General features: G+C 39.8%; 1 protein-coding gene across 11 annotated transcripts in view; it reads left to right on the plus strand.

Annotated features, from left to right (window-relative positions):
• The window catches only part of MEF2A (myocyte enhancer factor 2A), a 142,240-nt gene extending 119,782 nt beyond the window's left edge, over positions 1 to 22,458 (plus strand). For 6 of the 11 annotated variants that reach the window (XM_074400090.1, XM_039479890.2, XM_039479891.2 and 3 more), the window contains exons 8-11: positions 9,395 to 9,418; positions 12,776 to 12,902; positions 16,688 to 16,814; positions 18,447 to 22,458. In XM_074400090.1, coding sequence (XP_074256191.1) covers positions 9,395 to 9,418; positions 12,776 to 12,902; positions 16,688 to 16,814; positions 18,447 to 18,816 — 648 coding nt within the window. In that variant the 3' untranslated portion in view covers positions 18,817 to 22,458. The remainder of the gene's footprint in view (positions 1 to 9,394; positions 9,419 to 12,775; positions 12,903 to 16,687; positions 16,815 to 18,446) is intronic. The other 5 variants (XM_074400096.1, XM_074400094.1, XM_039479892.2 and 2 more) reach the window with 1 other exon arrangement.
• Positions 22,459 to 27,697: the final 5,239 nt, after the last annotated feature.

Raw genomic sequence — 27,697 nt, forward strand, 5'->3', positions numbered from 1 at the left:
TTTCATCACATTGTATCAAGAGTGCCTACTATATTTAGTGTCTCTTATCTGAAATAACCAGGACCAGAGGTGTTCCAGATTTCAGATTTTTTCAGGTTTTGGAATATGTGCCTTATACTAATAAGTAGAACATCCCAAATCCAGAAGTCTGAAATCCAAAATGATCCAGTGAGTACTACATTGGAGTGTCATGTTGGTGCTCAAGAGGTTTTGCATTTTGGAGCATTTCAGATTTTCACATTTGGGATAACCAACCTGTATTGACGTAACTATTGCTGATGTTAATTTGGTCACCTCCCTGATGTTTAACAGGTGTTTAACAGGTTTCTTTTCTGTAAAGTTACTCTTTCTCCTGCTTTTTTCATACTATAGCCTTTGGGTAGAAAATTACTATGCAGCCCACACTTTTAAGGAGTGGGGAGTTAAAGCTTCACTTTCTTAAGAGAAGGATATCTACATAAGTTATTTGGAATTTTACTCAGGAGATTTATCTGTTTTCTGTCATTTATTCAACCATTTATATCAATATGGACTCATGGACATTTATTTTAATACTTTGTTTTATAGTGCAATACCACTTTTTTCTGTTGCTTTATTCTAGCTTTAGCTTTTGAGGGCTATTCACTTGATTCCTGTGTCCCTTTAATATAACCTTATTTTTGTGGGTTTTTTTTCAGGGGGAGTAGGTACTTTTTTATTTTCTGGCACTATAATGTGCTCTAGGCTCATCTTGTATATTTTCTGTCCCAGTCCTAGAGTCAGGCATTTCTCCAAGGAACATTATTTTTATAGAGATTAAAAGAAACCAAGATCTGAGTGCTTTCCCCCTTTTTAGTTGCTCCAAAAGGTATCTGACTATATAAGGCAAAAATAGTAACAGTGTATTTTGTTTCTCTAGCACCTGTAAAAGTCGAATATATGACAACAAAAGGTGGGAGGGAGAAATTGGCTCTACACATGATGTAAATATTATTTAAAGATGAAATCGAAGTAACTAATGATGTATGTATATCGTAAACCCTAGTGCAACTACAGAAGAAAACTTTAAAAGAGGTATAAATAAGTCAATAGAAGAGATAAAATAGAAATATAAAAAATGTTCTAAGTAGCCCAAGAAATGGGAGAAAAGAAGACAAACAAAAAGCAAGATAATGGTAACTTATAATCCAGTCATGTAAGTAATCACATTGAATGTGGTGAAAACACAGTCAGTTAAAAGACTGTCAGATTTGTGTATTTCTTAAAAAGCAATGAGGTAGCTCATGCTTATCATCCCAGCACTTTGGAAGGCTGAGGTGGGCAGATCACCTGAGGTCAGGAGTTCCAGACCAGCCTGTCCAACATGAAGAAACCTCGTCTCTACTAAAAATACAAAATTAGCCGGGCGTGGTGACGTGTGCCTGTAAATCCCAGCTTCTCGGGAGGCTGAGGCAGGAGAATTGCTTCACCCAGGAGGCGGAGGTTGCAGTGAGCTGAAATAATGCCATTGCACTCCAGCCTGGGCAACAAGAGCAAATCTCTGTCTCAAAAAAAAAAAGAAAAAGAAAAGCAAAAACCAAATAATATGCTGCCTGCAAGAAATCCACTATGAATATAAGGACATAGGTAAAACAATGGAGAAAATTTACCATTGCAAACACTAACCAAAACGAAAGCTAAAGCAGACCTATTAATTTCAGACAATGTAGGCTTCACAACAAGGAAAGCTATCGGTGATAAAGAGGGATGTGACATAGTCCACTTTCCAAGAAATAACTGACTTTAATGTGCATGAACCTAACAGCAGCCTTTAAAATACATGAAGTGAAGACTGATAAAATTAAAAGGTGAATAGAAAAATTCATAATTGTAGTTGGAGACTTCAGCATCCCTCTCAGTAACTGATAGAACAAGTAGGCAGGAAAATCAGTAAGGATCTAGATGATCTGAGCAACACTCAACCTACATGACCTAAGAGACATTTATAGAACACGTCACTCAACAACAGTAGAACACTCATTTTTCCCAAGTGCACATGGAACATTCACCAAGATAGACCATATTCTATGCCAGGGAACAAACTTTGGCAAATTTCAGTGAACTGAAATAATAAATATTATATTCTCTGGCTGTAATGAAATCAAACAAAAAATCAGTAACAGAAAGATAGTAGGAAAACTGCCATGTATTTAGACATTAAATAACATATTTTAAAATAACCATGGACCAGAGAAGAAATCTCAAAGGAAATTTAAAAATACATGTAACTGAAAATGATAATACAACACCAGAATTTTGGGGCCCAACTAGAGTAGTGATGTTGAGAGATTTATAGCAACAAACGCCTGTGCTGGAAAAGAAGAATCCAAAATCGGCAATCTAAACTTTCACCTTAAGAAACTCAAGGAAGAGAAGTGAACTTAACCCAAATCAAGCAGAAGAAAGGAAAAAAATAAAGAGCAGAAGTTAATGAATTTAAAACAGGAAAACAAAAGCAAACCAAAAACTTTTTTTTAAAAGATCAATAAAATTGATAAACTTCTATCCAAGCTGACCAAGGAAAAAGAGAAGACCCAGGTTATCAGTATCAAAAATATGAGCAGATATATTACTCAAAAGACACTAAAAGAGTACTATAAGCATCTGTGTTCCAATAGATTTGATAGCTTAGATGAAATGGGCAAATTCTTTGAAAGATAGAAACTACCAAGGAACTACTAAACTCATTGAAGAACAGATAGTTAACTTGGATAGTAACTATTTTAAAAATCAGATTTCTAGTTTAAAAACCTTTCACAAAAGAAAACTCCAGACCCATATGATTTAACTGGGAGATTCTACCAAACATTTAAGATTGAAAGAAGTGATATCAGTTCTATACAGTCTCTTTCAGAAAAAGTTAGGAGAGGAGAGAAAACTTTCCAACTTATTTTTTTAGATCAGCCTTACCCCAGTGCAAAACCAAAATAAGGCAACACAAGAAAAAAAAACTACAAATCCACATTCTTCACGAACTCTAGACACAAAAATCCTCAGTAAAAAATTAGTAAATTGAGCAATATATTAAAAGGATAATATATCAAGACCATGGTGGTTTTATGCCAGGAATGCAAGGCTGAGTCTACATTTGAAAATTCATCGGTATAATCACAATGGTAACAATTCAACATCTAGTTAGGATTTTTAAAACAAACAAAAAAAAATTTTATCAAACTAGAATAGAAGGGAACTTAATAAAGAACATCTACAAAAAAATATACAGCTCAAATACTTTATAAGGGGAAAGCATTCAGTCTTCTAGTATTTGGAGCTAGGTAATGATATTTTTTCTCACCAGTTGTATGCATCATGGTAGTAAAAGTCCTAGCCAGTACAGTTAGGCAAAAATAAATGAATAAAATGCATACATATTGGGAAGAGAGAAATTAAGCTGTCTCTGTTCACATAAGATACATTCTTTTATGTAGAGAAGTAAGAAGAAATTACAAAAATTTCCTGGGACCAATCAGTGAGTTTAGCAAGGTCACAGGTACAAAGTTAGTATATAAAAATTGATTATATGCCAGCAGTGAACAACTGGAATTTGAAATTTAAAAAAAAAAAAAAAAAAAAAGCATCCCAAATAAAGGAAAGAAAAGAAGCATCTTGGTACAGTTCTGACAAAAGATGTACACAGTCTGTATATTGAAAACTGCAAAACACTGATAAAAGAAATAAAAGACCACCTAGATTAATAGATATATCATGTTAATGGATTTGAAGACTCGGTATTGTCAAGATGTCATTTCTTGCCAGATCAAACTGTAGATTAAACACAACTGCAGTAAAAATCCCAGCAAGCTTTTTTGTAGATATTAATAAGCCAATTGTAAAATATATAGGTAAAGACAAAGGAACTACAACAGCCAGAAGGATCTTAAGAAGAAACAAAATAAAAAGACTCTTACGACCTGGGTTCAAGACCTACTGCAAAGCTATAGTAATCAAGAAAGTGTGATATTGACAGAATGATGGGCAGATAATCAGTGGTCAAAACAGCCCAGAAAATTTAGACCTATACATGTATATTCAGCTGAATTTTTAGCAAAGGTAGTAAGGCAGTTCAATAAAGAAAGGATGGTTGTTAACAACTAATGGTGTTGAAACAATTCTACATCCACACAAAACAAAAACAAAAAACTCACTCGATAATAACTCAGACTTCATTTAAAAAATTAACTACAAATGGATCATAGACCCAAATTTAAAACAGGAAACTGAAATTTAGAGGAGAAAATGCAACACCAAAAGCAGGATCCAGTAAAAAAAAAAACTGACATATTGGAGATTGTCAGAATTTAAGTTTTGTTCTGTGAAAGACACTGTTCAGAGAATAACAGAATGACCTACAGATTAGAAGAAAATACTTTCAAGTCACATATCCAATAAAGAGTTCGTATCCAGAGTATTTTAAGAAGCCTTAAAACCCAGCAGTAAGAAAACATAACAAGTCAGTTTTTTAAAACGGCACATGGTCTGAACAGCTACTTCAAAAAGAAGATACAGGGATGGCAAATAAGCGTATGAAAATATGCTCAATATTGTTAGGTCTTAGAGAATTGAAAATTAAAACCTAATGAGACACAACTACAGTAGAATGGCTAAAATTTAAATTTAAGAAAATCCAAAAACCGGAAATGCTGTTGAGGATGCGAAGCAAAAAGTCACTCATAGATGCTTGGAATGCAAAATGGTATGACGATTTTGAAGAGTTGGTCAACTTCTTATGAATCTAAATATACGCTTGCTGGCCAGGCAGGGTGGCTCATGCCTGTATAACCCCTGTACTTTGGGAGGCCAAGGCAGAAAGATTGCTTGAGCCCAGGAGTTCAAGACCAGCCTGGGCAACACAACAAGACCCTGTCTTAAAAAAATTTTTTTAAATAATAATAATAAATGCTTGCTGTAATCCGCTAATGCCACTCCTAGAATATTTATGCACATGAATTGAAAACTGTACTTAAACAGAAAATTGTATCTTTCATAATTGTGAAACACTGAAAGTAACCTAAGTGTCCTTCAACAGAGGAATGGAGAAACACTGTACACCCATATAAAGAAATGCTATTCAGCAATAAACTGTTTATTCACACAACAATACAGATGAATCCTAATTGAATTTTGCTAAATAAAAGAAGCCAGATCTAAAACTCTACAGTAGTGTATTATTCCATCTGTATTTCATTCTGGAAAATGCAAAATTCACTGCCTATGGAGACAAGGTTGACTATAAAGGGATAGTATGAGGGAGTTTTCGAGGTGATGAACTAATCTGTGTGATGCTGTATTGTTAGATGCATCTGTGAAAGGTACTGTTCCTTGAAACTCATTAAAATGTGTATCCAAAGGGCGATTTTTTTTTCCTAAATGCAATCTATTAAAAAATAATTCCAGGGGAGCTCAAGATGAAATGCATATTGTTACACATGAATATAACTTCATTACAGATGAGTAACATGATGATATTGAAGGGCTAAGGAAGAAAGGACCTGGTCTGAGTAAATTTGGAAACTTGTTTTGACTGGATACTGTAAGGTTAGAGACCAACAAAATTGTAGCAAATCACTGTATTCTAGATGGTCAGTTCATCCCTCACATACACAAACACACAGAGGGTTGAACATCTAAATAAAATAAATATATAAATGAACACGTGGACATTGTAGATAAAGAAAGCCAGGTTTCTCATGCTTGGAGGAGAAAGCTGCAGATAACCAAGGAGTTGTGGGGTTGAGGGTCTAGAATGAGCCTTATGTTTCAGGGTTACAGTGGAAGGATTCAGTATGAGTTTTTATACACAGACACACACGCGCGCGCATTGATGGATACAGAAATATATATGCATCTGGGTGGGCATGGTGGTTTAGGCCTATAATCCCAGCACTTTGGGAGGCTGAGGTGGGTGGATGTTGAGCTCAAGACTTTGAGACCAGCCTGGCCAACATTGGGAAACCCCGTCTCTTGGGAAGCTGAAGCGGGCTGGTGCTGAGCTCAGGATTTTGAGACCAGCCTGGTCAACATTGGGAAACCCTGTCTCTACTAAAAATACAAAACTTAGCCAGGCGTGATAGCATGTGCCTGTAGTCCCTGCTACGTGGGAGACTGAGGTGAGAGGATTGCTTGAGCCCAGGAAGTCGAGGCTGCATTGGCCCATGATTGTACCACTGCGCTTCAGCCTGGGTGACATAGCAAGACCCTGTCACACACACAAAAAAGGTACAGATGTGTGTACATATGAACTAGTATACATATATTTCCTAGCTCTGTTTGCTGAGAGGTCTATGAGACAACAGAACACAGTAGGCTGAACATACCTGGTGCTCAGATTTTAGTTTCTGAATACCATTTTCTAATCTAAGGAACCAGGGCTGCTTGGAAAAAAATGGTTTGTTGTAGATCTGGGGCAGGGAAACGGGATGAGTCAAAGTTGTCAGAGGTTGAGAAAGAGCATATCAAAAGTCATGGGAGCTGGCCTTTCAAAAGAGTTTCCAATGGCCAAAACTAGAACAATTTAAGTAACAAATAACTATAGTATTTATAGCCCAGGGAATAAAAAACACTTGAGTCCATTACTGGTCTAAATAAATGATTCGATAAACAAGGGGAAAGGGACAATTCTTCCTTGGAAAATAACTAATTAATAAATGTAGAAAGAATGAGAGATAGTAAATCAAATAACTAATTAATAAATGTAGAACGAATGAGAGATAGTAAATCACCATTAGAACACAATACAATCGTAATTGTTGCAGGCAAGGTCATTGGATACATGCTAACATAAGTGGGCAAAAAGTTTAAGTGAAAACCATATTTGCATAGTCTCAAAATATCTCTTCCCACATATTTGTTTCTTACAAAGGGAAAAATCAGAGAATTGGAAATTAGAGAATTCTGAAAAACTCTGCCTTAACCAGTTAAGATCACCAGTAATGGGACATAAAGACAACATGTGCCTTCCAATATGATATGCTAAGAAGGCTATGTCTCCCTGTGGTATTCTTGCAAAAGTCCATGCCCCTCTATCTGATTATGAATGAAAATCAGACCCAAATTGAGAGACACTCCAAGATACCTGATAAGCACTTTTTCCAAAAAATTTCAAGGTCATGAAAAGGAAAGACTGAGCAACTGTCACAGACCAGAGGAGACTAAGGAGACGTGGAATCCAGGATCTGACCTGGGTCAGGAAAAAAGGACAGCAGTTGAAAGACTGGCGAAATCCAAGTCAAGTCTGAAGCGTTAATTGGCGCTGTATTATTTTTGTTAGTTTTGACAACTACATTGTATTTCCTTGTGATGTTAACATTGCAGGAAGCTGAGTGAGATGTGAGGGAGCTCTCTTTGAAATGCTGTCTAAAATTATTTACATGGATAACAAAGAAATATACCCCAAAAGGGAGCCAAGAAGAAATGGAATTGAGGATAGTCGTGTAGCTCACCTTTCTGGTACTAGATATGAAATGCTTGCTACTGTCTTTCAGAAATAAACTACAAAAAATATCATGTAAGGCACAGAAATATGTTTATAAGAATTGTTAGCAAACTGCCAATTTAAAGACAAACTACATTTAAACATTGAGCAATTGTAAAGTTATGTCTGATTGTTGTTTAAGAGAGCATGAAGCATCTCCGTGGAAAATTCAAAATGTGTCATATGAACTAATTACATGCTTACTCGTGTACGTTAAAGTGAAACCTATATGTTTTACACATACACAGCTATAGTGTTTGACAGTATAATATTTTGATGTGTACCTTGTGTTTGGAGATATGTAAATATATCTATAACAAAACAGTTGAATAACATCTTGCCCACATTGGAGTTAGCAGTTATAGATCATGTGATTGTTTTTCAGAGTAAGTAATCAGTCCCACCTAATTTACACCGTTTACAAAGAAACCTCCTTCCAGATTAGGGCTTCGTGTATCAATGGCACTTATAACAACACTTTTCACAAATTGACAGAGAAGCTTAACTTATTGAAGTAAAATAAGAAAAAACTTAAAACTGATTAGACTGTTTCTAGCATATTAATATTTTCTAAATGTTATGGAGAAAGGGAGCAAAAATGTTTTGTTTTCTTTTGTAACAGAGTCTCACGCTGTCACCCAGGCTGGAGTGCAGTGGCACGATATCAACTCACTGAAACTTGTGTCGCCCAAGTTCAAGTGATTCTCCTGCCTCAGCCTCCCGAGTAGCTGGGATTACAGACACCTGCCACCACGCCCAGCTAATTTTTGTAGTTTTTGTAGAGACAGGGTTTCACCATCTTGGCCAAGCTGCTCTTGAACTCCTGACCTCCTGATCCACCCACCTCAGCCTCCCAAAGTGCTGGAATTACAAGTGTGAGCCACTGCACCTGGCCTCATTGCTTTTCTTTACATGGTTATGAATTCATTTCTCTTCCAGTCTCATTTTCTTCAAATACGTGGTTTTTCTCCATTGAAGTCATTTCATTCACATGAACAGTATATTTGCAAATGATAAACATGTATAAAACTGGTATTTAAAACTCTTGTATTTATGAACAAATGTTTGTGTTCTTGTTTTATAGCACTGTGCTAGTCCCTGTGGGAAATAAAACATCCAGCAGTTTTTTGCCTGCCAAGAGGCAGAATTTTAATAGGAGATAAATGAACATATATCACCTGGTGGGGTAATAATAGGATGATTAAGATAGAGTTGGCCGGGCGTGATGGCTCATGCCTGTAATCCTAACACTTTGGGAGGCTGACGTGGGTGGATCACCTGAGGTTGGGAGTTTGATACCAGCCTGACCAACATGGAGAAACCCCGTTTCTATTAAAATTACAAAAATTAGCTGGGTGTGGTGGTGCATGCATGCCTGTAATCCCAGCCACTTGGGAGTCTGAGGTGGGAGAATTGTTTGAACCTGGGAGGCGGAGGTTATGGTTAGTCAAGATCACACCATTGCACTCCAGCACTCCAGCCTGGGCAACAAGAGGAAAACTCCATCTCAGAAAAACAAACAACAATCAAAAAACAGAGTTACAGGTACAGAGTTAGTATTCTCAAAGTTCCAAATGCAGATTGATACGATGAGGAACCCCTTTTAAATACTGTTGCAGTAGCCTGACTCTGTATAGGATAGGCCAGCATAAGATCAGACCAAGTTGGGGGAGGAGGGTGTCTTTGAGTACTGGCCCTAGAGAATGTAAAAGAAATAGTCTTTTGAAAAATCAAGTATAGAGACAATAAGTAATTTATATTTCTATCTGTTGTGTATATAATCATCTCTTTAGAGTTCCAGACAACTGCTAACGTCTGAATAATATGTTTTTCTAAAGAAACATTTTGTTTGTGAGTACCAACAGTCTTAGTAACTCTCTTATCCCTCTTATGTGCTGAGTACAGTCGGAGGAAGAGGAATTGGAGTTGGTGAGTGTGGGTTTCTGCTTGAAGGAAGTTGAAAAAGACATAGAAAGTACTAATTCTCTTAAGTGTTCTTACCTAACCAATGTTCCCTTTGTTAAACCAATTTTTTTCTTTTTAAAAACTATTCAGTTTGAATACTAAAGCAATCTACTGGTACTACAGACTCTAGTTTTTTAATTTATAATTGTATGTTTTGACCCATTTTATTTATTGGAGGGAACATTGGAATAGAGCCTTATAAACAGTAGCTGTCCATGAGCATAGGATACTTGTTAAATGTTTTTTTAAGGAAAGATACAAAATACCTTATATAGCGCTCCAAATTATTGAAATATTTTTAGAAAATGACTTCACCCTCCAAGTTCCTCAGATTGTCACACACGATGTTGTGTTGTTTCTTTTTCTTTCGAAAAGATTACATCATTTTTGGTGAGGTCACCTTTTTCAGAGTTGGAATTACTTCATCCTGCACGATACAGTCTGAACCACAAGGGGGTTCCCTGTTTACTAAAAGAAATGTCTGTAATTGAATGTATATAAATTAACTCTCAGAAATGCTCTGTTCTTAAAAGCAACTATTGCCCTTTTTCCAAAACAAACGTTTTCTGTTGGCTTTTCCTCTAGAAAATAAACTTGACTAAAAGCAATCTGCAGTTGATCTATTTTTTCTGTAGTAGCTAAAACTGAAACCTCACAGGAGTCATATAATTGCAAAGTCAGCTGCTAATTAAAGTTCTTTAAGGGGAATAAAGACTTGAAATGTTTTATAGCATGAACAAGGGTTAAGTGCATGAAAGCATGGGGGAGAAAGGCATCCATTGGTGTGTTAGTCCGTGTTTATGCATGCTGGTGTGTTGTGCACACTTTGTTTTCTTTTCAAATCAGGTTGTCCTCCTTAAACTACCAGATTGTTCTTTCTTTAGCTTTGGGATCACTGTTCTGGATGTAGTTTTGTATTGGCCAACTAAAATATTCTAGTCACCTGTAAATGTTTTGGATTACATTATGAATGTCTTTTGGAGAAACAGTTTACTTAATGATACCATAATGATTAGTAAATGGGAGTTTATAATTCAAGCTAAAATAATTCACCTTAGGTTCAGACCTCACGTTTAAGGAGTTATGAATGCTTCCATGATTTATCTAGCCCTATATTGCCCTCTAGTGGTTTTGAAAATCACTTACTCTTACAGAACTCAGTGCCATTGAGATTAGGAGCTTAGATGAGTAGTACCAGTATTTGAAGTCTTATTGTTACCCTGTCTTTGAAGACATGCCAGGAGATTGCCATGAAGTTGGTGCCATGGAATAGGTAGGGTCCAAGACGAACTATCTCATACTGTATTCTTTGCCCTAGTGATTTGACTTTTGAAGTTCCAGACCAAATATGAAAGAAGAAATCCAAATATGAAAGAAGAAATTAAGTCCAAAGTAGATCTCTATCTCAAAAAGTCATTGAATTTATAAACTTGATACTGAAACTAAAATATATTCCCAATTGGCATACATTGATTTTCCACATTCCTCAAAGTACATCTATAATTACAGAACCTCAGAGATAAATATATTAGGTTTTTGAAGACTTTAAAATACATATCTGAAAACTTATAAACAGCCATTTATATTCTTTAAAACTTAAGCTTGAGACTCTATATATAATCAATTAAAAATGCAGAACTTTATAGGTCAGAACCAAAATATAATCAGAAGCACATTCTGTTAGAAAGTTGTTCAAATTGGCTTAAGCTCTAAAATACGATTGTGGATGATCCAAGTGTGGAAGGACAGGTGCCCTGGGGCCTGCACTAAAGACTGTGCTTAAGACCAGCCACAGAGATTCCTGTAGAAGCCGAGCAGTGCTAGAACAACTTGACTGCATGAAAGCTCCGTTAAAGGCTATGGATTAGAAGGAATAAAAATATGTATAATTTTCCCCCACCAGTTATGTAGAAATTTGGGGTCAGAGGGTTTCTTGGGACAATAATTTAAGGATACTATCTTATATTTGTATAGTACTTCAGTTATGAAAGCACTTCTAACATAATAACCTCATTTGATTCTCACAGTAGCTGTACAAGGCAGCCAAGACAAAGATTGCTGTATCTTCTCTGTTTGACCATGAAGAGGTTCAGAGAGGTCAGATGATTTTCCCAGTGCTTAGGAAATGGTGAATCTGGGACAGAAACTCAGACACTACATCCACATGCACATGCTCTTCCTAATATCTTCTAACCTAGGATAGAAAATAGAAATTAAAAAGAAAGAAACTCAGATCAGGATCCTCATCAAACGTTTGTAAGTGTCTAGATCTAGCCAAAGACCTTTGTCTGATGTACCCTTTTGGAAAATGTGATAGAGAAAATGGAATCATATTTTAACTCTTTGTAATCTCAAAGGCACTGAATTATAGTTTACTGATTCAGCTCAGGCTCCTGAATGTCAGTTATCAGGCCGTAACATGATACTATATAAAAAAAAAAAATGTGAGTTGTGCTGTGGCCTTCTTGTGTGCTAGTGATACAGTCTGTTGTGTTCCTCTGATCTTTGATTTTGGAAAACTAATCTTAAGCCGGAATGGTGAGAAACTGGTTCTGTCATAGTCCTACACATTAAGGACAAGACTATCTTAAACTAACTGGATTATTTAGTAGTTGAAATTGTTTATCCATTCCCAACATGGATAGGATACCACATAGATGCATCCAGTTGGCAGTCATTTAATTTGCTCCATCCACAGCCCTGTCAGCTGTCTTGATTCAAAACTCTCTACTCAAAGCCTCTCCTGCAGGCCAGCAGACTGTGAAGAGATACATATCTGAATCTGTTGTTTAAAAAATAGATCAACTGCAAGATCGGAGAGAAATAAGAATACAAGCTGCACTCAATAAGCCATGACTTCAAACCATGTTAACACATAAATGCTGCAAAGAAAAGTAGTTTTGATTCCTGTACTCATATAGACTTACATTCTCTGTATATACAGATGACCTTTGCCATCATTAGTATTTAAAAACTACATGTATTTCATTTAGGGTGATCCAACAGTGTTTGTAGTGGCCTCAAGTCTTCATTTTGTGCTAATGCATGGAAGTGTTAGTACCCATAACATAAGTTTCTATTTTAACATGGTGTGTCTGACATTGGCAAACTATTTTAAAAAGAGAAATAATTGATGTAAAAATGTGTCCCTTCAAATTAAATAGTTATTCCCACTAGTATTTTTGAAGTTTTCACATCACTGCTTCAGAAAATGACATTCATATAAAACTGTGAAAAATGTCACTTTTAAATTGAAAGTTATTTTTAAGTCAACATAAATACCACATAAGAACACTTTGTCTCTTTTTTGCTGTCTCACAGAATACCCAGAGGATAAGCAGTTCTCAAGCCACTCAGCCTCTTGCTACCCCAGTCGTGTCTGTGACAACCCCAAGCTTGCCTCCGCAGGGACTTGTGTACTCAGCAATGCCGACTGCCTACAACACTGGTGAGCCTGCTGTGGTGCTGTCCATGGGTTTTTCTGCTCTCTGTTTTGTGATCAGCATGTGCTTTTGTGATTTTTTTTAAAGTACGTTTATTGAAATAAACTATTTCTAGTTTTTTAGATTTAAATTAGGATGTATTTTTTAACGTGTGCTAGCCTTGAAAAGAATTAAAAAAACATACTGATAGTGTAATGAGTTGAGTAAGTTATTTCTGTTTCTCCAGTGTGAACTTTCACTTTCCCCTGACAAAAAGCCCATATAGATGATGTCAAAGTGGTGGCATGCATGAAGCCAAGAGTGTAGTAGCCTGTTGCTTGAGTATTGTCGATGTAGTTTCTCTTTTATACAATATCACACTCTTCCAGGCTTTTAAAATAAGATGTTTGTCTTTATGCTGTGTTAACCTGCTTTGGGAAAGACATGAATCCCTTTGAACCTGAGACTTCAGGAGGTGGCCGATGTTTGGCTGTGTCTGGCGGGCTGTTTTCCTCCCTGTAACCACTAGCTTAATCCATGTCATTTGCACCTGAGGGGCAAAACAGGGACTGTTCTGGTTTCTCCTCAGAGCCAGTCACTTTATCTTTGAGAGGATCTTTTCCTTCATTTATGTTTATTTAGGCATTTTGTCTTAAAATACCCTGATTTGGCATTGTAGTAGAAAAGTTTAAGAATATTACAGTGATAGTATTAGTGCTTTTAGCTAAGCAAGCTGTATGGAGAATTGAGGGCAGCTGGTTTTGTTTAAATTCCCCAATCTAAGAAGGAGCAGAAAACACGTGTGGTTTCACTTTCTCATCGGCTTAGCCAAATGCCTGATGCTTCAGAGGAAGGAGGCAGTAAATTCTACATTGCCAATTACTCAGAGACTGCAATGCAGAGAAGTCATTCTTTTATGATTCTCATAAGTGCCATAAGAAGACTGTGGTAAAGCTCGCTGATTTGAGCCTTCGGGGTAGATGCTTTAGCATAGTACTTTTCAACTGCTGACTGCAGCTAACTGAGGAGCAGATCGTTGATAACATTTGATTGCCACTTTAATTCTAAGTAGTTCTTTTAAAACAGAAACAACAATGAAAGGTTTTATTGAAAAAGAACCTCTTAGGAAATATCCATTACCTTTTCCAATAATTAATATGAAAAATAATACCCAAATTTGTCAACTGCAGACTGTCTTAGGGATTGTGAATCGTAGCCTGTTATTTGTGTCTCGCACAGAAGAAGGTTCCAGAGTAAAGCCAGGGATGATGCATTGGTCACCTGCTGTATGAGAGACACTATGCTAGGGGTGCGTCTTTCTCCAGGTTTATTCTAGATAAGGACACAGGGCGTACCGAAGTGGGTAAGCTTGGAGGAGAAGTCCTGATTTGTTGATTATGAATTTATACTCTGAGAATTGAGAAGGTAGGGGAAAGCTATAATGTTCAAAGGCATACTGGCTGAGAAGAGGGAGTTTGAACTGAGTGTTAGATTATGGTTTACTGAGCATTTCATTACAGGTTTTTCAGTATACTTAGATATTTCACTATACCTATTTTTGGAAATGCCATTGAATTGGAAATTTATTTTTTTAAAGTATAAAAGGAATCACCAAAACCTATACAAATGGAGACCAGCTCTTAAAATCATCAGTCACTTCGTGTCAGTCTCATGCCACCTTTTTACTCACTTTATCTTGGTTCTCTTTCTCATAACACCTATTCTGTTTTAAGTTTACCATGTTATTTTCAACTTACTGACATATATTCGGCAGATATTTATCAAGCATCTACTGTGTGGCAAGCACTACACCAGGTACTGGATATACATACAGGAGTGCAGAGTCTGCAGTGGAGCTTATGGGAAGGCACAAGACACATAGCTCTAGGGAAAAGCTGCTGCAGTTGTGTCAAGGGCTACATTTCAGCTTGGACATGAAGGAACATGCATGACTCAGCCAGGCAGAGGGGGGAGAGTGCTCTCGGGAAAGGGAGTGCCTGTGCAAAGGTTAGGAGTTACCAGGCAGGACAGGGCTGAAGGAATGGAGACACAGCATGGGTGGTTAGAGTTGAGACTAGAGAGGTAAGTAACGATTTGTAGACCATATCAGGGATTTTGGAAACTGTCTGGAGAGCATTGGGAAGCCATAAAAAAAAGTTTAAAGTAGAGGAGTTCCAGGATCATACATGTTATTTTAAAAAGATCTCTTTGGCTGCAGTGTATTTGGGGTAACCCATACACACTGCAGCCTAAGAGATCTTTTTAAAATAACACATAGGCAATGCCAAGAAGCCATGTCAGAGGCTGTTGTAGTGGTCCAAGCAATGGGTGCTGATAGCGTTGACTGGAGTGGTGGCAGTAGAGATGGTGAGACTTGGACAGGCTTGAGAGTGAGCAGGTAGAATTGCCCAGACCTGGAAGTTGATGATGGGAGTTCCAGGGAAGGGAAGTAGTAGCAGTGATGACACCCATAGGCTTCTGCACGAGCTGCTGGGTGCATGTTGGTGCCATGTACTAAGACAGGGTACTTAAGGAGGAACAAGTTTGCAGGAAAAGATGAGTCCACTTTGGGCCATGTCAGATTGGTGGCGTTTCGGGAGGCATCGAAATGGAAATGGCACAGAGGTCATTTAAAAGCCTTAGATAGGTTGAAAGAGAGTATGGGCTGGAGGGAACACTGGGGAAGGCATCAGTGTGACAGGCCCTTGCCCCAGCCCGTGGGAGTGTATCGAATGGAATGACAAGGGCAGAGTCAGGACAACCCTGAACACCAGCTATGTTACTTTAACTCAGTTCCTTTTTTAAAATGTTAATATACTAGGAAGACCAGCTTCTTAAACACCTCTCTTGAGACGTGAGAAAGATGATAAAAGTAGAAGAGTTTTGCCACCTCTCTTTAGAACCAAATGGAAAAGACAAGTGTTAATGATGAGCTGAAATAACTCCCCGTGTGAGTGGTAACTAACGTCCTAAATCTTGGTCCCAGTGATTATGACTGGAGCATTCATGTGATATGAGCTGGGTTATACTCTAGGACATCAAGTTTTTTCATGAAGCTGAGACTATTTTGCATGCAGTCAAGGAGGTTGTGATAGTCTAGGTACTTTAAACAAATGCAGTTAATTAATTGTGTGATGATATCACTAAGCTTGGTACTCCATGAGAAGGGATTCTATCTTTCCTGTGCCCTGTACCCACACCCCTGACTCCATTAGGACTTGCTGATCTAAACTCACTCTGACTGACTTTGGTTTCCCTTTGTTCCAAAGGGTAATGGCAGGCATATTTAAAGTAACAGTTGTACAGAACATTCTTTGATGATGACCTCTTATTTGAAATCATCCCAGACAACTTAAATATTGCTAGATGCTGTAAACCTCCCAAGAAAAGATTTTGTGGATTTCAGACCCACATGTATGTTGTTTTTTTGTGAAGTATTTGGCTTCTCTCAATGTAGGAACTTCTTTATTTTGTGGGGGAGGGAGTCTGTTGCCCAGGCTGGAGTGCAGTGGTACGATCTTGGCTCACTGCAGGCTCAGCTTCCTTCCGAGTAGCTGGGACTATAGGCATGCACCACCATGCCCAACTAATTTTTGTATTTTTAGTAGATATGGGGTTTCACCATGTCGTCCATGCTGGTCTCAAACTCCTGACCTCAAGTGATCTGCCCATCCTGGCCTCCCAAAGTGCTGGGATTACAGGTGTGAGCCACCGTGCCGGGCCTCAGTGTAGGAACTTTTGCAGTAGCTATCTAAATAATTCCGTATGGACCTTCCATCACATGCAGAGCCATCTTGTCTTCCTTTTGTAGATTATTCACTGACCAGCGCTGACCTGTCAGCCCTGCAAGGCTTCAACTCCCCAGGAATGCTGTCACTGGGACAGGTGTCGGCCTGGCAGCAGCACCACCTAGGACAAGCAGCCCTCAGCTCTCTCGTGTGAGTAGCTAGTTTTCCCGGCATCTTTACTCCCGGCCTACATGCTCTCTTTTCCTATAGCTACAGCCTTTTGCTCTGTAGAGTTTTGTGTGAAGAATCCTACAGTGATTCCTTTTCAGGTAGGCACAAGTGTTGGGAGAAAATTTTTTCTTTACATGGCTCTAGATAATAGATTGGATACTGACAAACTAAGCATTCTTTGAAGGGATTTGGGGAGCAAGGCTTCTCCCATAGGGACATTCTGAGGTAGAGAGACTCGGCCAGGATCTAAGGAAGCCCAAAGGCACAGCTATCACCTACAGGCACCATCCTTCTACCCACTGACCAGTGGTTAAGCCGCCTTCTGCACCCCTGCTTCCACATACCTGCCTCTGGTTCCACTGCTTGAAAGGCAGCCTGTAGGCATTCAGGCCTCCTTGCCACCCTTGCCGTTTATTGCTTTGGTGAGTGTCTGTAGACAAGGAGAATAGGAAGATAAGCTGTACCTTTTGCTTTCTCCGTGGGCCATAGGGAAGGAAAACTGGGGGCTGGGTGTCTTATGTATCAAGCATGCTCCATAGGATTTGTGTGATTGATCCCAGCCCAGTGCATACACCAAACCTCGTTCACAAAGACACTGTTCCTTATAGGAAGGGAGTAAGGATATAAGCAAAGAGGATTTACAGTGGTGCCCAGATGAGGCCAGATATTCCAGAGCATCAGCGAGCAAGAACAGGGCTTTTATAGAACCAGAATGACAGTAGACCTGTGGAGCAGGTGGAGGAGAGTGTCCCTAGACAGGGTACAACATAGCAGACCCAGCTGAGCCCGTGAAGACTGGCTGCCTTGCCTCTGCTCAGGGAAGTAGGAATACCCCAGGCCCCTGGCCACTGCCCAGCACATCCCCAGAGAGCCTCAGCTCAGCAACCCTTTCCCTCATACATTCTGAAGGAACTCCGCAATGAGTATTATCATCAGTACTTAGGAATTACGTCATGGAAAAAAGAGCAGAGTATCTCAGGGAAATTTGCCTACACAGGATTTGGCCCTCAAGCTTGTCCTGAGCATCCTAAATGAATGCATTAAAAATAGTCCTGGAAAAGCAAGTGGAAGGGACTCAAGAGCCCAGGCCTGGGGAACAGCCTGTTTGCGCCCCCCGGTACTGCTCTGAGCAAGCTCCTCATTTCCTTATCTGGAAAATGAAGATGGTATGACTTGCACCTTAGAGGTGTTGTGAGGATAAAAGAGATGTTGTGCCCTGTCACAGGACCAGAGCAGATGCTGAACAGATGCTGAGAAAGAAGAGACAGTGAGCAGATCAGGCTGCTAAGCTGCTCGTCTGCCTTTCTGGTCCCTGCACAGCATTAGACACTGACATTGTTTTGTATACTTCAGCTGCGAAAGTACCAACGTGGTGGGTAACAGAAGCAAGTAACGTAAGGGCTCAGCGGTACCGTTTTCTTTCCTCCCAGGAAGATGGGATTTCCTTTTGTGCCAAGCACTGAAGGAAACGATCCAAACCAGCCTTGGGGAATTCTGACAAGATTTCAGACTCTGGGCCCTTTTCCGTCAGGCAGTGTCTGTACTGTCTCATTCCGGTTTTGCAGACGCATTCGCAAGCCATCTGACATCTCTTTTTTTTTTTTCCTTCAGTGCTGGAGGGCAGTTATCTCAGGGTTCCAATTTATCTATTAATACCAACCAAAATATCAACATTAAGTCCGAACCAATATCACCTCCCCGGGATCGAATGACCCCATCGGGCTTCCAGCAGCAGCAACAGCAGCAGCAGCAGCAGCCGCCACAGCCACAGCCACAAGCCCAGCAGCCCCAGCCCCGACAGGAAATGGGGCGCTCCCCTGTGGACAGTCTCAGCAGCTCCAGTAGCTCCTATGATGGCAGTGATCGGGAGGATCCACGGGGCGACTTCCATTCTCCAGTTGTGCTTGGCCGACCCCCAAACACTGAGGACAGAGAAAGCCCTTCTGTAAAGCGAATGAGGATGGACGCATGGGTGACCTAAGGCTTCCAGGCTGGTGTTTGTACTTTGTGTTACTGCAGTGAACTGCCCTGCATATCTAAATTGGTAAATAAGGACATGAGTTAAATATATTTATATGTACATACATACATATATATATCCCTTTACATATATATGTATGTGGGTGTGAGTGTGTGTGTATGTGTGGGTGTGTGTTACACAGAATCAGGCACTTACCTGCAAACCCCTTGTAGGTCTGCAGATGTGTGTCCCATGGCAGACAAAGCACCCTGTAGGCACAGACCAGTCTGGCACTTCCTTGGACTACTTGTTTCATAAAGATAACCCATTTTTGCAGAGAAATGTGTACCCATATATAATTCTCCCACACTAGCTTGCAGAAACCTAGAGGGCCCCTACTTGTTTTATTTAACTGTGCGGTGACTGTAGTTACTTAAGAAAAAAATGCTTTGTAGAACAGAGCAGTAGAAAAGCAGGAACCAAGAAAGCAATACTGTACATAAAATGTCATTTATATTATCCAACCTGGCATGGGTCTCTATTGCAAAGGGGTGCATGGGAAAGGGCTGTTGATATTAAAAAACAAACAAAAGAAAAAAGCCCCACACATAACTTTTGCACGTGCAAAAATGTATTGGGTCAAGAAGTGATCTTTAGCTAATAAAGAGAGAGAATAGAAAACACGCATGAGATATTCAGAAAATACTAGCCTAGAAATATAGAGCATTAACGAAGTAAAATTAATATATTAAGTTATAATTGGAATATGTCAGAAGTTTCTTTTTACATTCATATCTTAAAAATTAAACTGATTTTAGCTCATGTATATTTTATATGAAAGAAAACACCCTTATGAATTGATGACTATATATAAAATTATATTCACTACTTTTGAACACATTCTGCTATGAATTATTTATATAAGCCAAAGCTATATGTTGTAACTTTTTTTTTTTTTTTTTTTAGAGAATAGCTTTATCTTGGTTTAACTTTTCAGTTTTATTTTAAGAGGGGAAAACAAACAAAAATATCTTGCAAGCAGAACCTTGGAAAAAAAAAGCCATGAACACTTATTCTATATATAAATTAAAAGTTGAGCCAAACTCTTTGTGTATATAGCATCTTAAATATATTATCACCTTTGATGTAAGTACCTATGTATTGTATGGTCACCAGATTAAAAAGTATATTTTTGTGGATTGCCGCCAATTTGGGGGGAAAAGGCGAGGTCCTTTATTAAGTATTCACTGTTGAATATTTACTATTTTGTTAAATATACTGTACTTTGGATTTTAATTATTAGCCCAGTTTTTTCAGAGGATTGTATAAAGGGGTTTCTCCCCTCACTGGTGGTGAATGTGTGATGTTACATTGTAATCTTTGTGCCGTATGGGTTGAGCATCATTATATATTTTATATGTGTACATAAATAGCAAAGTGGCAAAAAAAAAAAATTGGTGTTAAGTTCATCCTGCATAAGTATAAAATGTGTCGTAACAGATTTTATAAGGCATTATTTAAAATTTGCCTTTCGTGAGGAAAAAAAATATAGTATAAAAAGCCGACCTAATTTAATTAATATTAGAGAAAATGACAAAATAGTAGATGAGCACAAAGGTTTTATAAGTGGTAAATGATTAGTGGAAAATACTCGTGGGGAAAGGGATTTTTTTTCCTTGACCTCTGAAAACAGAATGATGCGGCTGGTGACAAAATCCTACCAAGATCAGCTCTTTTGCGCATCACAGTGATGCGTTGGTGTGCGGGGAGAAACGCTCTTATGGTGCCGGTCCTTGGCATAACTCTTGCCATTCTAATTGGCATTAGTGCCACCCTCAGCTTGGATTGTAAACAAGGCCTTATTCTTATAGGAAGACAGCTAATGGATGATAGCAAGTTCATCCATTTACTGGGCTTGTGCCATGAGCAAAATTCAAAGTCCCGTGTATCTTTCATTGTAGATTTTTACATACTCCTTTTCCTGAAAAACTCAAGGGTTTAAAAATTGCTATTTTATATTTTAAACAATATTGAGCAGCTACCTAGAATTTTTACATACATTTTGTTCCCCCGCCCCCAAATTATGCTCCTTTGGACATTTTCCTCATCTGCTGTTTGTGACAAATCATCAGCCAGATTTCTTGACTGACACATAGGTATAATCAGGTGCAGAAGCCTGTGCATCACAGGCTGCAGACCGGAGGCTCTGTTCTCATGGCAGTTTGGGTAGTAACTTTAGAGGAGGCCAAAAAAAAGGAGGAGGACAGTGCTGTCTCTTCTCTTCAGTATAGACATTTGGCTCTTATTCAGAAAGGATTTTTCTTTAAAAATGGACTTATTTTACTGAGCTACTTACAGGCACATTTCTTCATAAGGCCACACCTAATCCAAATAAGGCAGTCTCCCAACACTAAAGCTCCAGAATAATCCCTTACCACTTTGTAAACCATTTATAGCTTTGAAAGTGTTAAGTGATTCCTTCGTTATTATTTATGCATGTTCATGAACTTCTGCTGTACATTGGAATAGGAGTTAACACATTCACATTTACTGTCTATTTTCTTGTGTGCCTTATGAGATGGCTTTTCTGACTGTATCTCAATAGTCTTTCTTTCTATGCAGGTTTATAATCAGTACAACTACTGTTTTCTAAAATAATATTACTCAAGGCTCGGAGTTTGTATTTAAATTACACTGACCAAGGAACAGTGTATTCCATTTTCAGGAACTGAATATTTGACTGTTAACCTTTTTCCCATACGCCCAGTGTGGCATGGAGCATATCGACTTGACAGACATCTCACCCAGACGCCCATGTGTGAACACACCCACACCCACAGCTCTGGGTGGACACCAACCTAGAGTGGGGACGACGCTAATGGTGTTGCTTTAGAACCGTCTTTTCTTACCCTTTTAGACTCGTGTTTTATATGAGACACCATTGCAAGAAAATTTTATCCCTCCGGAAGTATTTTATTACTAAAAAAACAAAAACAAAAAAAGCTTAGAGTAAATTGCACTGGTTAAAGTACAGTTTCCAACAGCTGTACTTCTTCAGAACTCTAACCGCTGCTCCACTGCGGTGCAAGTCACCACTGTGTCTACACAGGTGTCCCAATCAGAACTCCATCTTTTGAGCCCAATTCTGTCCATTGTGTTATAGACTAAATCAGGGGTTTGTTCGAAAAGAACAATACATATTTTACCATTTCCTTTAAGGACAACCAGTAATGCATTAACATAATTTCTATATTAACCATCACGCGCACAAGAAATACATAGTAAATAAGGAACCTGAAAACTCCTGGCATTGGATTATAAGAAGCTAGATGATTAGAATGTGAAAAAGATTTTACAAATGTAAAACTTCTATTTCTCTGTAGAAACTTTCTTCACTTTGCTGTGCAAGAAGACACTGCTTTGCTATATTTAAAATGGCTTTTTTAAAAGAGATTTATGTATTTGGTAAATGTTTGTAGTCAACAGTTCACACAAGAAGCTGTACACGGTTTGATCATGTAAAACCGTTTGGCGGCACAAGCTGGACTTTGTTGCCATCCTTGAGATGAACCTTTTAAGAAAAATAAGTTAATCTCAATTTTTCCCTGAATGTGTTGTTTTTCTTCATTATACAATAAATATAATAGTGAACTTTTTATCAAATGGTGAAGACAATGCTAGAGGTCGTTGTAAACTGTTTGTCTCCCGCACTCACTCCAGTAAAGACGGACTGGCTCTCACTGTGCATCAAGACTCTGTCTGTTTGCCTGAGGAAACGCTGGCTTTGCCACAAGGCAGCCCCTACCCCTAAAGCCCCTTCCTTTTTCATCCCTTTCATGAAGATGTTTTCACCTGCTGGTCCCTTTCTCTGGGTTGAGACAGGGTCAAGGAAACTGTCCCAGTGCCCCCACTGGCCTCCCCATGTTGGCTTCCATGCCATGCCTGCTGGGCAGCCCTGGAGCCTGTAGGAAGCAGCGGGCCATGCAGTCCCAGCAGGGCCTCGCCCGGCTCTCCCGTGCACAGTGCTGGGACGGTTGCAGTCCTTTCGGTCTCCGGTAGCTGCTTCTCACAGAAAATACACCAAGGCGTGTTAGAGGGGTGGGTATTGTTGGAATCATCATTAGATTCTGTGTCTCTTTAGTGGTGTGAAATGATTAGTTTTGCCCAAAATACATACATGATGCTGAGCTAGAGGCAACAGAAGACAGATGGTATGATTTTTTTTTTTTTTTTTTTCCCAAAAATGCTAGGTGTGCATCCCAGTATGCTGGCGGGCATTTAATAGTCATCTTCCTTCATAATTCAGCTAGAAAACAGAACAATCTTCAACTTGTAGTAGAAAATGTTCTCTCCTGATGTCCCTCCTAAGCCAGCTCCTAGCTAAGCAAATTCCTGGTGTCAAACTGAAAACCAAATTTTTGTGCTGGCTACAGTGGGGCTCGTATTAGCAGGTTTTGAAAGCTAGTTGAGTCCTGTGGCTAAAAATACTCTAATCACAGCTGCAGCTACTTAAAATCAATTCATTGCATTTTCCTACTTGGCTCCCCTGGGTGCCTTGCTCTAGGCGGTATCTTGTTTTCAGGCCGATTCTGTGGCACCAGCCAAGACGATTTTCAGTCGGAGCCCCGTGCCAGCTAATTGGCTGCAGCCTGCTCCATCCAGTGGTCCAGTGCTCACAAGCGGCCCGAGGACCACTCAGTTGCAAAACTGAGAGGAAGAGGATGTCTCAGGAGTTCCCATCTTCCACGGAGCCAGGAGGTTTCAGATCAGCGCTTGAAACACCAAACTTCTCAGGTCGAGTGGGCTCGTGTCTTCATCCCACAGAGAGTTGCTGACCCTCTTCTGTGAGAGGTAAGCCCTGATCCTAGCTGTTGCAGGCTTTGGGCTGAGGACAAGCTCTTCCCAGGCAGCTCCAGCCAACAGCTGCACATAGGTAGGGTGTCAGTCTTGGGTGTTCCTAATTCCATCTGTCTTGCTTCCCAGAGGACCAGAACTGAGAGGGCATCTTACTCAGCTTAGAGGCTGGGGCCTACACCCCAGTCATTTTCTTACAGATGCATGATGGGCCTGCTTTGTAGCTAACCAAAGCAAACGCAGCTGTGGAAGAAAGAAATCAGTTGTACTAACTGGTTTCACTACACAATCCCCCCCTGCTTTTTTTTTTTTTTTTTTTTTTTTACTTTTACTACATACTTTTCATTTTGAACTCACTTTTGACTTTACAGAAGAGTTGGAAAAATACTGTGGTTTCCACATATCCCTCAGCGGGGTTTCTCCAGTGCTAACATTTACATAGCCATAGCACAAGGATGAGAACCAGGAAGTTAATACTGATACAGCACTGTTGGCTGGACATGGTGGCTCACGCCTGTAATCCAACCACTTTGGAAGCCAAAGCGGGAAGATCACCTGAGGTCGGGAGTTTAAGACCAGCCTGACCAACATGGTGAAACCCATCTTTATTCAGAAAAAAAAAAAAAAAAAAAAAAAAGGATACAGCACTGTTAACTAAATACCTTACTTGAATCTCACCATTTTTTCTGCTCATGCCTGTTCTAGGATTTAATCCAGGATCCCACATTCCCTTTGTCACTTGTTACAGCTTTTCTTACCTTGTATAACCTTTGACACTTGAAGAATACTGATGAGTTACTTGGTCTAGTATCCCTCAGTGTGGATTTGTCTGATGTGATGATTGGAAGAAGTTGTGCATTTTGGCAAGAATACCACGGAAATGATGTGTCCTTCATACATCACGGAGTCAACGCCGATGATGTCTTATTCCAGGTGATAGTGACCTGGATCACTTGGTTCGGTAGTTTTCATAGGGTTTCTTCGATGTAAGAAGTTACTCTCTCCCGTTGTGACTGATAAATAGATTGGAGGAGAAACCTTGAGACGATGCAGGGTTATCTTTTCACCTACTAATTTTGCATCTTGTCTACAGCTGTGGGAGCTGCTTGCTTTCTTCCACATTAATTGGAACTCTGCAAGGAACAGCTGTCCCTTCCCATTATTTAACTGATGATAGCATTATGGACTCATGGACTTTATTTTTCCTGTGGGTTATAATCTAGTACTGCCATTATTTTGCTCCTCCAGTTGTTCAGCTTTGGCCATTAGGGGCTCGATCAGGTGGCCTTCCATGGTAAATTTGAGTCCCTCCGCCCCCTTTAGCATGTCCTTTCTGGCACCGCAAGATGCGCCACACTTATCTTGTTGGATTAGCCACTTTTTCCACGATTCCTGGTTCCTTTTAGTGGAGAATGGTATTTGGAAACCACCTCCGGGTACTAGATGTGTTACTGTTACTGGGGTGTCAGCGTGCTCAGGCTCTCTCCGCAGACACAACAAGGAAATACATGTAGTTATGCTGTCACACACATCCATCTTCCTAATTATCTAATTATCAAAAGCCGTGGTTTACACTGATGCTTTGGATTCCAATTCAGTGCCCCGGGTTCATTTTAGCCTTTCCTCATTTGTAACTTCTTTTTCCTGTTGCTGGGATGCCAGTTCTGATTATCTCTTTTTTTTTTTTTTTTTTTTTTTTGAGACGGAGTTTCGCTCTTGTTACCCAGGCTGGAGTGCAATGGCGTGATCTCGGCTCACCGCAACCTCCACCTCCTGGGCTCAGGCAATTCTCCTGCCTCAGCCTCCTAAGTAGCTGGGATTACAGGCGCATGCCACCACGCCCAGCTAGTTTTTTGTATTTTTAGTAGAGACGGGGTTTCACCATGTTGACCAGGATGGTCTCGATCTCTCGACCTCGTGAGCCACCCGCCTCGGCCTCCCAAAGTGCTGGGATTACAGGCTTGAGCCACCGCGCCCAGCCCCAGTTCTGATTATCTACAGGCCTTTTTCTTCCTGTTCTGTTCCATTGTACACAGACTTCCAGAACTGCCTGTACCCGTGTAGAGAACACTCATTGACTGACTAGATAAGAGCACTGATGTGGTTTTGTGGTTTTGCCTTTGGCCTTACACTATCCAGTCAAGACAGTGTTACTTGTAGTTCCAGTCCCTCCAGTGGCTCGTTTTACCCATTTGTAATATGGTTAGGATCATCTGTTCGTGTTTTTATTTCACTCTGGGCACTCTCCTCCATTCTAGTTAGTTGTGGTGCTTTATTTTGAGGGGTATATGAATAGTATCTGAAACATTACTGTGTTTCTAAGCTATACAAAAAGATGCTCAGAGAAGCATTCTCTCTTCGCCCCTGCTAGCCTATTTCTATCCCCACATCTCCCACCAGCCCCTACAGACAGCTACTCTCTTTAGTTTCTGGTTTAAGCCTTCCTGTACTTGTACAATAGGCAGCTTTGCTTTTTCCACTTAATATCTGGAAACCATGGAGTGATCAGTTTGGAGAGTTCTCATCCACAGTGTGGATGTACCGTAGTGCTGACCCGTGTGTAGTCATTTAGGCGTTCCCAGTATTCTACCGTCGTCAATGAATAACCTCATGCGTGTGCACATGTATATTGTCAGAAATTTCTCTTCAGGATAGTCCCCTAGAAGTGGGATTGCTGAAGAAGTTCACGTGTAGTTTTGTAAGGTATTGCCAAATTGGTCTCCAGAGGAGTTGTATCAATCTGCATTTCCTCCTGCAGTGTATGAGGATATCCTTGCCAATAGAGCGCAGTCATAGTTTTTATTTTTACCAGTCTGAGAGGTGTGTCTCAATGTTGTAATTTGCCTTTCTGTATTATGAGTGAAATTGAGCATTTTTTCCATATGTTTGAGAACATTTTAATCTCAAGTTTGTGAATATCTGTTCCTTTTTCCCATTTTTCTATTGGAGTTTTTATTTTCATCCCTCGACTTTTAAGGGTTATTTGTATATTGGGGATATTGACCCTTTGGTGTATGAATAACTCCTTTTTTGTGGTACTTTAATCATGCAAAATTTTATTCTTATGGAGGCAAATGTATCAATCTCATTGCTTGTGGATTTTGAGTTACATTTAGAAATACTTGCCACACATCAAGGTTAGAGAGGAATTCACCTGTGTCCTCTTGTACTAGTACAGTTGCACCTTTTACTTTGAGATTGCTGATCCATTTGGAGTTTCTTCTTCAACATGGATCTAATTTTATGTGTTTACAAAAGGCTCTCCGTGGCCAGGTGTGGTGGCTCACATCTATAATCCCAGCACGTTGGGAGGCTGAGGTGGGAGGATCAGTTGAGCCCAGGAATTCGAGACCAGCCTGGGCAACACAGCAAGACCTCCTCTCTACAAAAAGAAAAACAAACAAGAAATGAAAGGCTCTCTAGTTGTCCCAGTACCATTTATTACAAAGTCCACCTTTACTCCATTGAGTAGAGGGGCTCATTCTGGACCTTCTATTTTCACTCCTCGTGACCACAAATTGTAAATGGCTCTCAGCACTGCCCAGAGATGCGCTGCAGTCCCCTCGTATGCTGGCTGGCTTCCTTCCTTTCAGACGTAACTATGCTACTGTGACTCCTCTCCTTTCACACCTCCAAGACCACTTCCTTCTTTTCTCAGCTGGTCACTTCCTCTCACGTTTTCCACTGAGAAAAGAGAGGCAATCTGATGAGACCCACCTCACCTTCCCACGTGACAGCCAGGCATCTTCCCTCCAGGCGCTGTCAAGGGGCTTTTGGTGCCCATATCTAAGTCAAAACCTTCTGTGTTGTATCCTGGGTCCCAGCATCTCCCAAGGTCTTTGCTGCTGCAGCCATCCCCTCCTCCCGGCAGCATTTCTTCCTCTCTCCTAGATCTTTCCTATCAGCATAAAAGCATGCTTTTCTATCATCCAGTTCAAAAACGAACCAAAACAGAACAAAACCACCGCTGCCCCCTTTCTCTATCTAAAACGTTAAGGCTCACGTGAATATCATCAGCCCCTCTCCAGTGTACCTCAGGGTGCTAGAC

Source organism: Saimiri boliviensis, chromosome 5, assembly GCF_048565385.1.
Source record: "Saimiri boliviensis isolate mSaiBol1 chromosome 5, mSaiBol1.pri, whole genome shotgun sequence".
NCBI lineage: Eukaryota > Metazoa > Chordata > Mammalia > Primates > Cebidae > Saimiri > Saimiri boliviensis.